The sequence below is a fragment of the Poecilia mexicana genome, unplaced genomic scaffold (assembly GCF_051168715.1).
Source record: "Poecilia mexicana isolate PSO_F unplaced genomic scaffold, ASM5116871v1 scaffold_9, whole genome shotgun sequence".
Classification (NCBI taxonomy): Eukaryota; Metazoa; Chordata; class Actinopteri; order Cyprinodontiformes; family Poeciliidae; genus Poecilia; species Poecilia mexicana.
This window is the reverse complement of record NW_028263378.1, coordinates 15497798-15514392: the sequence shown is the minus strand read 5'-3', so window position 1 is coordinate 15514392 and position 16595 is coordinate 15497798. Positions and strand designations below refer to the sequence as shown.

Genomic DNA, 16595 nt, shown 5'->3' with positions numbered 1-16595 from the left:
TTGAAGGAAGCTTAATATTTATAATTATTTACCATTGAAGGAAGCTTAATATTTATAATAACAGACATGTTCAGTAACGGTAATCTTTTACTGAACACGTTTCTTCTGAGTGAAAGTAATATTAATGTTTCAAAGGTATCCTGTCAGAGTCCTGACTTTTATCTGTGTGGTAATCTTTGGAACTGCAATAAAGATTAGGGTGATGGCAGGGAGGTCTTCTGACCTCTATCACTTGGAGTTCATCAATAAAGATAAATCATCAAATTACCAGCGGAAACTTGTCAAAAAGCCAGTAAGCAAAGATTTAAATGAGTAATTTTAATAATAAAAACAAGAAGAGATGTGTGTAAAAACAATGAAATGGAAAAAAAAAATATTTATTTTTGAGAAGAGTTAAATTGTTGGCATTGCTTTCCTTAAACATCATCTTTTTAATTATTTTATCATTCCCTTTTAGAAACAAACTTGTGTGTTAAATGAAAATAATTTAAAATCACAATCTGCCAGGATTGTAAATAATTTGGTCCAAACTTTAAGTCAGAACTGTGCAGATCTTTGTTTGTATGAAGTCCTTGTATCAAATCTCCCCTCTGCTTTAAATTGAACAAATTCACAAATTAAGACTCGGTGTGCTAAGAAACCACAGTTTCCTGAAGTCTCTAAAAAGTTTGAGTTTCTCAAATGTGCTTAAGTCAGTGCAATAACCGGCTCCTTCTCTCAGGCCAAAAGGTTTATGAGTATTCTGCTTGCTATTTTTTTTCCTCTTCAACTCCCAGCTTACATTTTTGTAGCCTGCAGCTCAAACATCATCACACAAACAGCAGTGAAAGTGGATCAATTTGTTCCCATTTGCTCTATTGAAGTGAACTCTTCCCCAGTTTCCCCTGGTTACTGACCCAGCCAGCAAGAGAGCCACCTGCAAACCCTTACACAGAGCTCGAATGAGAGCTGGGGGGGAGGAATGAGAGGAGGAAGAGGCAGGGATAGGAGCGAGTAAAACGACGACAGTCTGAGGGAGCAAATGGGCATCTGTGGATAAGAGGAGCGGAAAATGTAATGAAAAAGAAGTGCTAAGAGAGCAGTAAATCAGGGGCAGAGAGGAGAAGGGAAGAAGACTTGAGATAACTGGGAATCAGACTGGAAGAAAAAGCACAATAGGAACTTTGACATTGGAGCAGAGGTGTTAGCAGGCAATCCAGTGTTCAATCAAATTGGAGTTAAGTGGCTAAATAGATTGTCACACCTCAAAGCCGGCTAAAGAACCGGCACAAAAACAACTTGAGCAATATATCGCCAAGCTTTAGGGGGGCAGTAACGAAAGGCAGTGTTTTTGTTTGGATAAACTCTGGCACACAAAATCAAATTGATCTAGATAGCAGTAGTTTGTTTTTATTAAAGACCGAACAGGAAGGCCACAGCGCTCGAAAGAGGATGGCCTTTTTCTCACCTGTGGGTATTAAGCAAAATGAGGACACAACTTTTAAATGTATTGCCAGAAAAGAAATGTATTATTATCTGTGTAATCTACTTGAAGTTGTGCAGTTCCAGTTTGTGAGGAAGTAATTTCATCAGATTTCCCAGTTGGGCGTAAATAAAGGTATTATAGCAGCGTGATTGACAGAAAAGTCAGCCTGAGGTTTCAGTGCGGGTTTTTTCCCCCTCAATTTATCTCCTTTTTATAATTTATAAGTATCAACTTTTTACATCCAGCTCTCTTGCACTCCCTTTTCAAATGCCGCCCTGGGCAGCCGCCGATATGACCCATGCCAAAATGCCACTGACCATAAATAAAGGGTTTTGTAGAGAAAAATGCATGTACAAAATATCCATTTTATTTTAGTTGGGTACACTTGTCCTCACTTAAGAATAACTTTTAACATTTTTTGTAATGTATTATATTTTCTGGATTATTCAGAACATCCCAATCATCACACAATTTCCCTAATAAAATTGCAATTTTTCATCATCACAATGTATAACTTTTGTTTTAATAGTATTTGTATTCCAGTCTTGAAAAGTTGAAGTAAACATCATTAGACTCTTCTGCAGTCAGTTTTTTCATCTTACTACTTTTAAAAAGAAAAAACAGCATATAATTGCTCACAGAGACAGATGTACTTATGAAAATTAAAGCAGGATGTGGCAACAGAAGAATTTTTTTTAGGGAAGTCTGTGACCATAAAAATGCACAACGTTTTGACTGTTTGTGAAAATTTAAGACAGTTCTTCATCCGTGCAGGAAAAATTTCCTCGTTCTTCCCCCCATCCATCCGCAGGCCAAATCTCTTTAAAAAGACCATTGCGTTTGTACTGAAACGTAAATGAAACCAACATTATAGCCCTACAAACATCTGAGACTGAGTTTTGTGGGACATATATGACAGAACAACAATATGCCTGTTAGAAAAATGACCAAGCAGAGGAAACTTTATGGCTTAGATCAGATCCTGATATATGAGTTTACATATCCAGTGTTTACTGCTTTTTGTTGTTGTTGTTGTACTTGTGTAAGTCGACATGATTAAACCACGCAGTCATTATCAGCTTTTGTGCATACACCTTTAATTGTTTTAGTTTTTTTTTAGCCTTCAGTTTTAGTTTCAGTTTACATCACAAAACGTATTTGTCTCTTAAAGATTTATTTTTTTATTTTTATTTTTTTGTCATACTTAAATTACTTAGTACATTGAAAGATCTCTGAACTACTTGCTTCAACCGGCTTGTAGTTTGGATTTAATTTTCATGTTAACCTCCAGAGGTAAACTTTCTATTTGAATCACCGCATTAACATTCTTGAGCTTGAACTGATGGTCGGATGTTGTGAATCGGTGCGTCCTTATCGTCCAGATCCTGAAACAGCAAAGCAGGCCCTGAACATCAGACTACTACCGATGTTTGACTGCCATTATCTCTATTTGAAATGTTGTTAGTGTATCTCCACATCTAAGCGGATACCACCCAAGTTCTGCTTTGGTCTTATCAATCGGAGTATGTTTAGATTTGAGAATCAATAAGTTGTTTCTTTTATGGAGGGAAATGTGTGTTGGATATTTTTTTTTTTATGATTTCCTGGATGAGTCCTTGGTTTGTTCTTGCCTTTTTTTGGAAGAGATCTTTTAGCCCATTTCATGCTGGCAGACAGGTTCTAGTTTTGACTATGGGTCTGACGGTAATCAGGCCTTGGTAAAGCCAGTGAAGTTGAAATCAGCTTTCTAAAAAATATGCAAAATCACAGTTGATCTGTGAGGCATGTTAAACATAACACGTTTCATGTTGAGGTTGTAAACTCACATTTCCAGTAAAATAAAGAGACTTGATTGTTGAAAGTGTATTATTAAATACACTTTCTTTAACCAGATGAGGAATGCTTTAGATGATGCTTGATTTAGATAAATAAATATGATGTATAAAGCTGCTGGTTTACTAAAAACACATTGAGTTCATCTGCATTTGGGTTTGTACAGTTGGAGAAACCACAGCATGAAAACAAATCCATGAGATCAAGTCTATTTATTAAAGATAGCATCAAGCTAAATTTATTTGAACTGAAAAACTTAACTTATTGTGTCAAAATTACACAAATTTTATTTTTAATTCTTTGTATCAAAAAAAGTCTTGATGTTTGTGCATGAAATGAAGCATGGTGCATAATTTTACATAAACAAATGCAACTGCAGCTCTTACTTGCACCATCTCTCCTTGCACGAATTGGCCTGCTTGATATCAACATGAAGGCTGCAGGCCTCCACAGCCACAGCTCCATAAAAGGACGTGTTTCCTGTGAGCAGCTTGCTTCTCTGTAGTTGGGATCAGACATTCTGGTAATTCCAGAAGAAGCTACTGAACAGTTTTGGACTTCAGTGGACAAGATCGGCTTAAAAGATCTGCACATTTCTGCTGATAGTGAGCTTTGTATAAATTCAATGAGATTTTATACATACAGTAAACATGTTTAATTTTAAAATAGTTTAAGGTTCAGTGTCTTTGCTCCTTTAAAATGTAGTAAAAGTATTGCAAATGATGCAAAGGTTGTCTTATTTTTCTTCAGATGTTGGATATATGTGTTGCGACGTGATTGAAAAATTACTTTTAGTTTTCAAAAATTAAAGCTTTGGAAGGCTTCATGGATCTTAGATTTGCAAGTTGCAGGAAGGCTCAGACACTCTGTGGGAGTTGCTTTGGAGCTAATGGGTTGTGTAAATGGTCACTTTGAAGCCGATGGTTCCGATAGTGGTCCGAAGTGAAATGAGCTGAGACTTCAGCACATGGAGGAAGCTTCGGGCTTTTTCTCCATCTCCGATCACTTTGTTTCTCTTTGCCCTGGTTTCTTTTCTTTCATATCTTGCTGTGCTCTGCACATTTATTGAATTACTTCACAAATGGAAAGTGTTCTTTTTTTCTTTAGCCTTTCTTCACAACATTGTAAACAATATATGTAGCTAAGAAATCCAGATTATTTACTATAAAATCAATTATTCCCACCTCTTGCTCCCTTTTGGTCCCTCATGCAATTTGTTTTTCACTTGTCTGCTCTTCAAGCTCAGACTTCTTTCATTCACTCTCCTGGGACTCCTTCTCTTCAGCTCTTTATCGCCTCTCCTCCTCTCATCTTATCTTGTCTTGTTGCCTCGCTCTCCAACTCTCCAGAGATCCCGTGGATTGTTTCAGTGTATGAGACCAGATAATCACTCCGCAGTCATCATGTCAGCTTTTTCTGTTCTTCTTTTTTTTGTTCCTGTTCTCCTCTCCGTCTGCAGAGGCTGCATAGATGCAGAGAGATGTTTTACTTTTACAGAGGTGCAGTGAGTAATATGCGGGGAATCATCAATTTCTGAATGTCTGGTGAACTATATATAATATATATAAAAAAATTATTGCCCTTTATGTGCATTTTTTTGTCTGAGCATCACTTTTACAGTCAGACTTCTAGCTTCACAGCAGCACCACGTATATATCTGAAAACACGCTTTGTAAAATGTGAATTTTATTACAGTTTGTCACACTACAACCTCAAACTTCTTTTAATTTAATAACATTTCGTGACAGAGCAAGACAAAGTACCACATCATTTTTAAGGGAAATGACCCCGCCATCCCACTAGAGTTATATCTCCTGGTTTTTTGTGGCTCATCTCAACCCACTTTGCACATCTAGAGATGGACATTTGGTCCTGTTCTGTGTTCCAAAGCAACTCCATCTCAGTCGGATTGTTGCCTCGCAGATTTTCAACCAGATTTAGGCCTGGACTTTGACTGGGCCATTCAAACACATCAGAGTTGGGCTTTTGTGGTCTTCAAAGTGTTCTTCCTTTCTCTGTTTGAAAGGTTCTGATGTAAATGAATTGATTTTTTTTTTTTTTTTTTTTTTAGGTTTGCAGTCGTTCCATTCTTTCTATTTTTATGTGTTGGATCACAGTGTCACAGATGTTCAAAGCTGTGATATATTTATCCTTCTTAGAACAGCTGGATTTATACTGAGATTGAGTTATCTATATTAGGGCTTTTATTTACTCTATAGGAAACCTCTGAAAGGAATTATTTAGATTTATCAGAGATTGAGGACTTAATTAAAGGCTTGACATATTTTCTTGATTTTCAAATTTAGTAAATAATGTTTAATTTTCCTCCTACCTTCTTGTGCAAATTATTGCTAGTTTCTATATCTATTGATTTTTCACATAAAATCCCAATAAAAATGCATGTTTTGTGGTTGTAACCTGACAAAATACCTCCCTGTGTGAGTTTTATTGTCTTTTAACAATAGCCAGATTGTTCCTGTTAATCTTTCCAATGGATCTTGATCAATGGTTCTCTGGGTTTTATTTATTTTCACACTGGCTGTTGTTTTCTATTATTTAGAGTATTTCTTATTAATACTGAACTTTGACCTGTAAATAGTAAAGTTATAAAGAAAATCTCAAAAGCACAAGGAAAAAAAAAACAGTGGTGCACTAATCAATTTTTCTGGTAATTGAAATTACACAGCTTTTTGTTGATTACCTTTGACTTGTAATCAGAAACAAATATTGAATATCGTAAAATCTGACCTATATCATGTTCATTAAACGCATCAAGAAAGAAAAGCATCTAAATCTTTAAAAGCATTTTCTGTATTTTGACTTTAGAAAAAGTTAGATATGATTAGGGACATGCAAGTTGGTGCACAAATGGGGAAAACTCTTGTAATCCCCTCATTTTATGTTTAGTGTTTGTTACATTTAATTGCTGGATTAAAACAAAATGAGGAGAAATTTGTTGCTTGTTCTAATCTCCTTAAAGAAAAGTCAGGCATCTAATATCATTATCAGCTGGTAAAAGCCTGATCGTTGTTTCTTAGAGGTTTAAAGCCGACTGGTTTTATTGTACAGGCTTCTGTGTTCACAAGTCTATGACAAAGATGCTTAATTTGATCCTTTTTTTGCTTGCAGGGTTATTTATGAAAGATATATTGACTAAAGAAATTGCATAAAGAACTACCAGGTATTTCATCAGTATTTTTTAACTTTTAACAACAGAAATTGGAGTTGTCTTGTTGACCCTTTTTGCAAGTCATTCCATATTGTGTCACCATACGTTTTTAAATTGACACTTTTTATTTATTTTTTTATTTTTTTTAGCATTTTTGGAGATTTATTTGAAGAAATTTAACAAACAGTGTTTGTTTTTTAACCAATTAGTAACGCAGTAGCTAAAGATTCATGTTAAAATTGGTTCTTACACTCGTTCCTTCAGTTTGCTGCTTACTTTAAATAAATTTTAGTCTGTATTGTGTGAGTAAAAACTAGATAAAATACCAGGAGGATCTTCAGAGAGTCTGAAAGCTTCTTGGCTATAAACGCCATCTTTAGCACCAGTTTTCCAAAGGTGACATATAAACAAACAGTCAGGGTTAAAACTTATACAAAGCAATGGGATTTGTTGTCTTTGTAGCATATGTTTAGGTGCAAATTTAAATTCTATACTATTTTCCTTTCTTCTCCATGCATGTTGTGTCTGGTCTCATCTTTTGCTGCTGTCTGAGTGTAAACTCTTGAAGGTATGAAACCTGCTAGACTAAACACAAAGAAGCAGAGTTCAGCAGTGGGTTCAGCCGTCCTGCCCTGATCCAGAAAAATGCTGTTTTTGAAATGGGAAAAATTCTGTCTAAAACCGGGATGAACTTTTTTTCCCCCAAGGACTGGCGTGTGCTTGGAAGAAAACGCGTAACATTTGAGAAATTGATGTCACCTGGGAGACTTTTACGAGTTCTTAGCAAATGATTTTCAACCAGAAAATACAAGATTGCCTTTTATTTATTTATTTATTTATTTATTTATTTATTTATTTATTTATCATACTTTTTTAATACCCTCATTTTTCCAATATCTAAAAGAAAATCAGACTAAACCTTTAGTTTTTAGGTCAGTTGGGATCACCAAAGAAATTTCGTTTTGCAGTTTAGTTTAGTCAATGTTTTATTTGGTTCTTGTGGTAAATTAGGACGGGGGGGTTTATGTATTCATCTATGCTTTATCTTGTTTCCTTATTGGGTTATCTGAGGGCTAATTTTCACTGTGTGTTTAATTATTAGTAGTAATCTCTACTAAATTACACCTGTGTGTGTGTGTGTGTGCTTGTTTTAGGTGGAGTGGATAGAACAGCAGGTGGTGAAGAGGAGGATCAAGAGGGATTACAAACCTGTCCCACCCCTTTCCCAGACGAGCCCCGCCCAGAACAGCGTGGCCCAGAACAACATTTTCTACAATGATGCGAAGTGGAGCAGCATGTGGTATATTGTAAGTACACTGTATATTCAGAGGACTGTGTGCTGCCCACTTTTCCCCCTGTTCGCAGGTCAAAGGTCTGGTTGTGTTGTGATGTGGCCCTGATTACTGCGGTGTCAGTGGAGCAGAGGGTTTTATGTGCCTGTTTTCTGTGAAATCAAACAATCGTGGTTGTTTTTATGGAGAAATGCCCTTCTTTACTGCGTAAAAAACAGCTGGGAGAAGCCTGGTTCGTTCCAGTTGCATTTGGGCGCTTATCTCAGGTGTTTACTTACTGTACACCTTCAGATCATTGCTCCTTTAGGTATACATTTTCTGTGTATGTGACCGGTCGAGTGTCCTCGACTCTGTCAATTGTTAACTTGATTTAGATAAATCCTGGTACTTTGACCGGAGATTTTGGGGTGTTTCAACTGGGGGTTGAAACTCTCTGAACTTTCTGTGCATGTTTTTAGGTTTACAGTGGGGTTGGAGGAAAAAAAACAAAACATCTTCCTTGAAAAAACCAGAAGTACAGTTGAAATAATGAAAATGTTTTTTTTCTAACTTACCACACGAGCAGAAATTTCCTTAGTGGGATGGCATTATGTATTTTCTAGGCATATAGTGCCATTTTAAAGCACAATTAAGTAACTTTCCCACCTTTAGTTGTTATAAAAGTGCTGCATTTATCAAACATAACTTTGTAATTTGACATTTCGAAATTAGGCATCTGTCTCTTTAAGAAGCTCCGACTTTTTCTCACACTCTGTCTTCTTCACGTAATCACAACGTTTGTCCATTATGGCATTTATAACCCTGTCTTCATAGCGTTGGACTGAGAAGTGGTTTGTATGATAAACTCAGCAGACTCAGTTTCACAAGGTGTTTGCTAATTGCAGCTGCCAATTAGCTGCTAATTGCAGTCTGAAGGAGCTCAGTTAATGATTGCTGCAGTTCCAAGGAAGATCTTTGTGTCAATGGGCGCCACTTTGTGAGAGCAAGCACCCCTGAGTGGTTGCCATGGGAGACTAAAATAACATCATAGCATGATATGAAGCTCAAAAAAGTAGATTTTACATAATAGCTCCCCTTTAAGTGGCTAAAAAGGTAAAGTCATTGTTGACAGTTGTGCACCTAAATTTAACTTTGACCCGGAAACGTATGAAATTGGACACGTTTGACTAACATTTTCATTGAGCGATAAGGGATTGCCAACTCAAACAAAAGGGGCCGTCGGCCTGTGCAGCTACAGCAGTCGTGTAATTTTATTGTAAGTGTCGCACTGTGAGATTGCTCTCATAAAACCCTGGCAGCAATGTTTTGTCGTACAACATAATATCATTTTAAATTGTCTAGTGAGTAGATAATTAGTTCTTCAAATATAGCTGCAATCTAGAGAGAGTAAAGTGCTTCCAACATTTCATTTATATATTTTCCTTTAATTGTCTCATGAGAATTAGGGAAGTTACTCTTGACTTACGGTAGGCAGTTTCAGTTTACAGCGCCACCTGCCTGTTTGCCGCCTCATTTGCCTCCAGCCTGCACGACTTTAGAGCTGCCAGTGCTATGGGTGATTAAAGTGTGTTATATCTGCTGAAAAGGCACAAATCTAACTGCGTTGTAAAATGTTTTCTTAGTTTCAAGATGTTGTTGTGCTCCAAACAGTCTGTAGCCTCTTTACCAAAACATGTCTGCCATAAACTCACAAAGACAAGCCGCCTCTGTGCTCCCTTTGGCGAGTCATAAATCACAAGTGGAGACGGTGATATCCCAGTCAACTGTGAGCGCCCAGAAATGACAGGAGTTGTGGTGCAGCAGAGACGACGGCAGTGGGAATAAAAACTGTGCTGCACTGACCTCTTAACATTTCAAAACAATAATGTCGGATGCTTCAAATTTAGATTGCATATCTCACCTGAGTGGCAGAAACGTGCCAATCTCAGATGTATGCTTAATGTGAACTGAAGATGTGATTTACCTTTATATCTTAAAAAGTAATCAAAGAGAAACTTAATGTAATTACATTACTCTGATAAGGTAATCAAAACAGTTACTCTTATTTTGAATGGAGTCCAAGAGTTGCATGATAGAAAACTTGCAATATGTGAAAATGAACCAATAGTAGAGGTTTGGACCACAACCACGTGGTCCAACCACGTCTTAGGTGTTTTGTCTTTGCTGCAACGTTATGCGATGATGTTGACATGATGTTGAAATCAAAAGCACTGCTAATGTGCGAGTGTATTTGTTCAGTTTAGAAATTACAATTTGAGCAGAACAACTTGTAGTTTTCTTATTGTCATACAAACTCTGCTTCATCATTGTTAAATGTTTGATGACAACTGAAAAGATCTAAAATTCATCCAGACTGAATTGAGTGAAGCTTTTTTGTGTGTGTTTTAGTTTATTTTCTGGCTTTTCTACATGAATATATAGATGCTTTTTTTTAGGATGGAATTCAATTATGTTATTGTCTCAATTTAGCTTTTTATTTTTCATATTTTGTTGGTTTCTCCACAAATGAGATTGAGGTAGATTTTTATTTTCTTTCAGGACATATAGTTTTTTCAGGACTGTATGATTTGACCATGTTGGATAAAACTGGATAAAACCCTCCAAATAAACCAAACATAAACAAGTTTGAGCTTGTTTATGTCCGATTGTGCAATGTTTACTCTGGATCTTGCTGTAAATTAGCAGTACTTCATGTGCGAATGTCCTCAACCTTTTCCACCTCACAGCTTTATTTACCCTCCATTTTCTCCTGACCTCTCCTCTCCATCTGCTTCCGTCCCTGCAGCACTGCAGCGACGACGTCCACAACTGCCAGTCGGACATGAACATCATGGGGGCGTGGAAGAGGGGCTACACGGGTAAAGACGTGGTGGTCACCATTCTGGACGACGGGATTGAGCGGACCCACCCGGACCTTTCTCAGAACTACGTGAGTGTGTATGTATGCGCGTGCAGGGCGACCATGAGCGGCAGTGTGTTTATGTTGGGTGTCGTCAGTGACTTGAAAGTGTTGATCTTTGTAAGTACTGTTGCTTACGTGTGAGGTTTGGGTAGGTATACAAACTATACTGTAGTCTCTGGGCTCTAGATTTATATTGTGTCTTAAAAGGTCAGGCTTATAGAAAGATTTTTATATACATATATAATAAAAGTCTAAAAAAATTTGAAACATTTAAACCTCAAAGGGAATTTTTATCTGATAATCGCAAATTATATTTTAGTCAGAAGCTTCTTTAAACTTGTTAGAGTATATCTAGGCTGTAAGTATAGCAAATGCAAAAGTAAATATAAAGTTTTCCACTTTTTGTCACAAGTCAAACTTGAACTTTAATGTATTTTATTGATATTTTTTAGCTTTTAGACCAACACATGGCAGTGCATATTTTTGTGGCGCAGGGGAAAGAATGTGTGGTTGTCCAAAGAAGTTGTGTGCAAAACTAATCGGTAAATCTGTGGAGGCCTCAGAGGGTTTCTTAGAGAACATCAGTGAGCAAACAGATTCATGACGAAGAAGTCTCAGAAACAACACAGGATTAACAGAAGCATTCATGAAATGGAAAGTATGGGACAACTCCAAACCAGTACCAGTGAACCCACGAGCATCCAGCTAAACTCATGGGCCGAGAGAGGATGCATTTAATCAGAGAAGCCTATCAAATAGGCTCCTCTCAAATGATCTCCTTTGGAGAAACTGAGAGCTAAGCAGGAGGAATCAGTTGACAAGACAACAACGTGTTGTGAGTTGATGACCGACTGAGGCTAGTGTCTGTTCTCCATCCAATCTGACTAGGATGGAGGTTTCGTCCCCATTTTCAATGGAAAATGCGGAAAAAATGTGAGTTCCTGGATGTGGAAAGATACTGGAGCAGGGATGTCCAAAGTCTGGCTCGGGGGCCATTTGTGGCCTTGGACTGTTTTTTTTTTTTTTTTTTTTTTTTTTTTAATGACTGTTGTTCAAGAATGATATTTATTAAGCCTTTCATTTTTACCCAGGGTAAAACTATTACTGACAATTTTCGTTTTAGGAAAATTGTCAGGAATAGTATTTGTCTGTTTAAACTTTTATCATAAGTAGAACAGATTTATTTAGAGGCTTTTCCTGAAAAACTGACTTTGCTGCACCCAAATTTATTAAACTCTGCTGAACATAGCAAGCGTGAAAGAAAGTCACCCAAATCCTGTTCAATCGAAGATAAAATAATTTTAAAATAATTTCTTTTCATAATATCATTGCAAATGTTTGGATCGCTGATGAGTAACATATTCCTCCTACAAAGTAAAATAAAATAAAAAAAATCAGCCAACTTTGCTTGATATTATTAATTTATTATTTTCTTTCTTGGCCTTTGAATATTTAGACTCGATGTCGATGTGACAAAAACTTTGGACGCCTCTAAACACTTATACGGTGGTAAAATCATAAAGTGAGAGGTGCTGTACACAAGTATTTGCCCCTCTTTTCAGATTTTCATGTAGAAAACATTTCAGAGAAAAAGCAAAGTACTTTTACTTCCACTTAAGTGTGCAGAACTTCATGGTGTTCTGTTACAAGACATAATAAAAATCTAAGGAAAGCAAAAGTTCTTGAGCTATTTGTACTTTTGCAAGGTGCTGTCCATGTTGTTGTACGTCTCTAGTTACATAGATGCTGAAGGGATGATGAAGTTTGTCAGATATTTAGGGAGTCATCTTGGCCTCAGGCAGCTGGTAAGGCCATCAGTCAGAGTGACTCCTCCTGTTTGACGGGGCCTGTGCTGCGGTTATTAACTCCTAATGCCAGGAGTTGTTTATGCTGAAGGCTGAAATGCTCGGCACAGTGGATTAACTACGATTGCATTCAATTTACAGAACCGTTATGACTCTAATGTGAACTATTTGTTTAGGCTGGATTCGCGTTTTGACGATCCACTGACATGACCGTGTCAGGCTTTGTCAACATTTTTTTCCCTCCTGTTTTTATTAGAAGCTAACTTGAAGTTTCATATACTTGATTTCATCTTGGTGTCTCTTCCAGGATCCTCAGGCAAGCTATGACGTCAACAGCAACGATCTGGATCCCATGCCGCGATATGACGCAACCAATGAGAACAAGTAAGAAAAAATATTTTCATAAAAAGAACGAATCATAGACAAGAAGGGTTTTTGTGGTATACTTGCTCTTCTTCATCTTGGAGTGCTTTCATGCTGTTTTTGAAGCGGTTGCGTCCTTCTGATGGATTAGTTCAGTCCTGACTTTGTTGTGGTTTTGCTGAGTGACAGAGAATTTGATTGCGACATTTGTGGGAAGCTTGTGGTTTTTTCTGTTTGGAAGAATGTGAATGTGTGAGTGTCTGTGTAAGAATGGGGAGAAAAACAAACTCACTTGTCTATGCACTTGTCTTGTGCCAGCTTGGCTTTGGCTCAGCAAGTGATTCCCCCTCCTCCCCCCTTTTCTTTTTCTTTTTTCTTTTTGTTTGATTGTGTGTTTGGCTGCAGCAACACAAGTGTCGTGGCAGTGGCTCAGTCCCTGCTGGTGATGTCTTAAAGAGACAGACATGAGGGCCGCAGATGCAGTTGAATGAGCACCAGGTTGAATTTTTCATTTATAAGGCTCTGGGTGTTGCTGTTTTATGACCTTTTGTATTAGTATCATGGAGTGGAGCAGTTTTATTTTTTTTAATTCAGACGTCTTTAGTGGAAACATATTTCATGCTGATATGAGGTAACTGGCATGTTGAAGCCAATCTTCAGCTCAGGATTCACTTTTAGCCTTGGGGAAAAAAAAACAAAACACAAAGTCTATAAAAATGTTTTATTATCAAAACTTTTTCCCTTTTATTTTCAAAATGACAAAGGCCTAGGAATGCTTAAAGGGCATATTATGCAAAATTTAGCTTTGGAGCTTTATGTCTTGCCACCAGAAACATACCCATGGTGACGTTTTGACACATTCATGCATGTTTGAGGAATCCTTGACCTCCCGCTCCACAGCGCAGCTCTTCCCTGCACCTCCCCCACTCAGCTCCTCCAGACTAGCGGCAGCAGCAATTAGGAAACACCTGGTGGAAATGTGCATCTACTGAACTCCTAAGTTTGGACAATGGACAGCATGGAGAAGCTTTATTGTGATGATACGTTGAAAGAGGAGCGTCAAAAAGGACAGGAGGTTCTTAAAGAGACAGAAGCCCAATTTTAAGGAGATGAATATAGAAATTTCTTGGATCAAATATAGAAGTTTCTAGGTGGATCTACTCAGTAGTGGAGGTCTTATGACTTTGATCCATAAAGTTTTCAGCAATGGCTGCCTTTTTTACACTAAAATAACAGGAATACTGGTATGATTTAAAAAAAAAAAAAAAAAAAAAAAAAAATATATATATATATATATATATATATATATATATATATATATACATACATACATACACACACGCACACCTACACAAGCACACACACACACACACACGACACATTTGAAAACAAACAAAAGCTGTCACTCAATAGTCCTTTATGGTCTGAAATCTATCAGAAGCCACACAGGATTAACAGAAACATTCATGAAAATATCCATAAGGATATTAAAACTGGATCCAAATGAACTTGTGTACAGAAAATGAGATGTTCTGGTGGCTCCATCTGCTGAAAATTGGTTCTGGTTGAGCAGAGAGATCCATGAGCGACTGCAACACAGAAGTGATGACAGTGAAAAATACACAAGCACTAGAGAACGAAAAGAAGGCCAGATAGACAGTTTTATGGATTACTGCGATAACGTGAACAGGTTGGACAGTGTATTAGAGGGAGCTAATTAACTGTGCTAAAAAGCCAGATTACTAATCAATAGTCACTTTATTTGTTTGAGTTTTATGTTTACATCTGAACAGGTTCTTTTTAATCGTGTGTAAGGTAACAATTAGTCTGAAAATAAAAGTAAAAGTCAGAAAATGTGAAATCTAAACAGAAAATTATAAAAATAAAAAAAAATAAAAGATAGAAACTGATCAACTAACAGCAATATAAACGGTTTTCACACTTAGATTTTCAGGTGAATGTGAGACAATTTGCTCGAGTTTTCCTGCAGATGCTGCTCACACATGCATTTCACAGCTGGAGGTTTTCTGCTGGAGACGTGCTCTCACAGCTGGAAATGTGAGCGAGATGCGGAGGCGCGAGCTGGAGACAAGTCATGATGTGGAAATCACTGTCTTTACAACTGGAAGATAGCAAATGAAAGCTCGTTCTTGTTGATGCGACTTCCACATGTATCTGAATGGGGAGTACGGCACATATTTGTGTACACTGATTGAATATCTCAGGGCTGATGTCATTTGTGGAAAACTGTTGCGTTCCGATTGCAGAACCCTGAAGCAGAGCAGAGGTCATCTGGACTTTCCTGCCACTTTTGCAGCTGCAAAGCGTTAAACTGGCTTTAAAAGGTGCAAAGAATCTGTAAGAAAGCGGCAGATTTCATCTCCATAGATCTTCTGCAGGATTTGGTTCAGAACTGAGTGTTGAAGAATTTAAAGCAGCCCGATCCCACTTTCTTTCAGCAGTTCAGTCCGGTCGTGTTATTGCATTGTTTTGCCAAAAACGAAGAACTCGGTCTCTTCACATTTTGCTCAAAAGTATCTCATAATTTCCTGATACAGGCAGCAGTTCGGTCCCATATTATGATCAATCCCTCAACATCGAACATCACAAGGAAACTTCATATTTCATGGAGTCTTGAGGTACAGGTCGAGTTCAACTTAAGAGTCACCCTCTTTCTGTCACTCAACAGTTATTTTAGGTCTGAAATAGAAAGAATATATAAATATATTTAAAACTTCAGTTAGATAAACTTATGTAAGGGTCTTTTTTCTGATTAAAAACAAAGTGTAGGATGAAAAAATGTGAAGATTAAACTGGCATCAGCGTCTGCACTCAAGTGAAGGTTGGCTGAATTTCTAGCCCAGGTTTTCCTCATGAATGGTTCATTTTAAAGAACTGATTCAAGATATTTGTTACAACATCAGGAGCAAGTGAGGATGTTTTGGTGTGCAGTTCTGCTACGTAAATCAATTTAAGTTACCTTGACAGGATTTGACACACAAACTTTATTCAGCTTAAAATGCTCTTCAGTTCTCTAGAACTCCCTTTGATTATTATTATTATTATTATTATTATTATTATTATTATTATTTATTTATTTATTTATTTATTTAATGGTGGGGGATTTTTTTTAACTGTTTGCTGGTTTTCCATGGCTGCTGTTAGAGATCATTTTTATTTCTTGGGGTTGTGTGTGTGTGTGTGTGTGTGTGTGTGTGTGTGTGTGTGTGTGTGTGTGTGTGTGTGTGTGTGTGTGTGTGTGTGTGTGTGTGTGCGTGTGTGTGTGAGTTGTGATGCAGATGTTCTCTGTAGGAGGTGTATGTGTGTTTGTGTAGATCTGGAAAGCGGTGTTTTGGAAAAGGCAGCAGACAAAAACACGCCATGTTTGTGTCATGGTCGCTGACCTGGCTCGATTGTCACTGCTGCAGTTACTCAGGGAATGTTACCCTCTCGCGCACGTGTCAAACTTATTACTTTTAGGCATTGCTTAAGCTGTCTTTGTCCTCTTGCGGTGCAGTGGAAGTATACAGCTTGGGCGCTGCGCATAGAAAATGTCAAAACAAGGTCGTTGGATTTCTACATTTATAAAGAAGTGATTCTGATATATATATATATATATATATATATATATATATATATATATATATATATATAATTTTTTTTTTTTTTGAAGATGCACTGTACGTTTTCAGCCTGCATGTCTCTAAATTTACTCACGCCAGCTCTTTTATTTACAACTCCTTCAACCATGTTCACATTTTAAAGG

The 16595-nt window shown here is 37.2% G+C and overlaps 1 protein-coding gene across 2 annotated transcripts in view; it reads left to right on the top strand.

The window, feature by feature from the left end:
• pcsk5b (proprotein convertase subtilisin/kexin type 5b) overlaps positions 1–16595 on the top strand; it is a 96028-nt gene that overhangs the window by 16562 nt on the left and 62871 nt on the right. For both annotated transcript variants that reach the window (XM_088008834.1, XM_014998247.2), the window contains exons 3-5: positions 7622–7774; positions 10545–10688; positions 12774–12850. In XM_088008834.1, coding sequence (XP_087864960.1) covers positions 7622–7774; positions 10545–10688; positions 12774–12850 — 374 coding nt within the window. The remainder of the gene's footprint in view (positions 1–7621; positions 7775–10544; positions 10689–12773; positions 12851–16595) is intronic.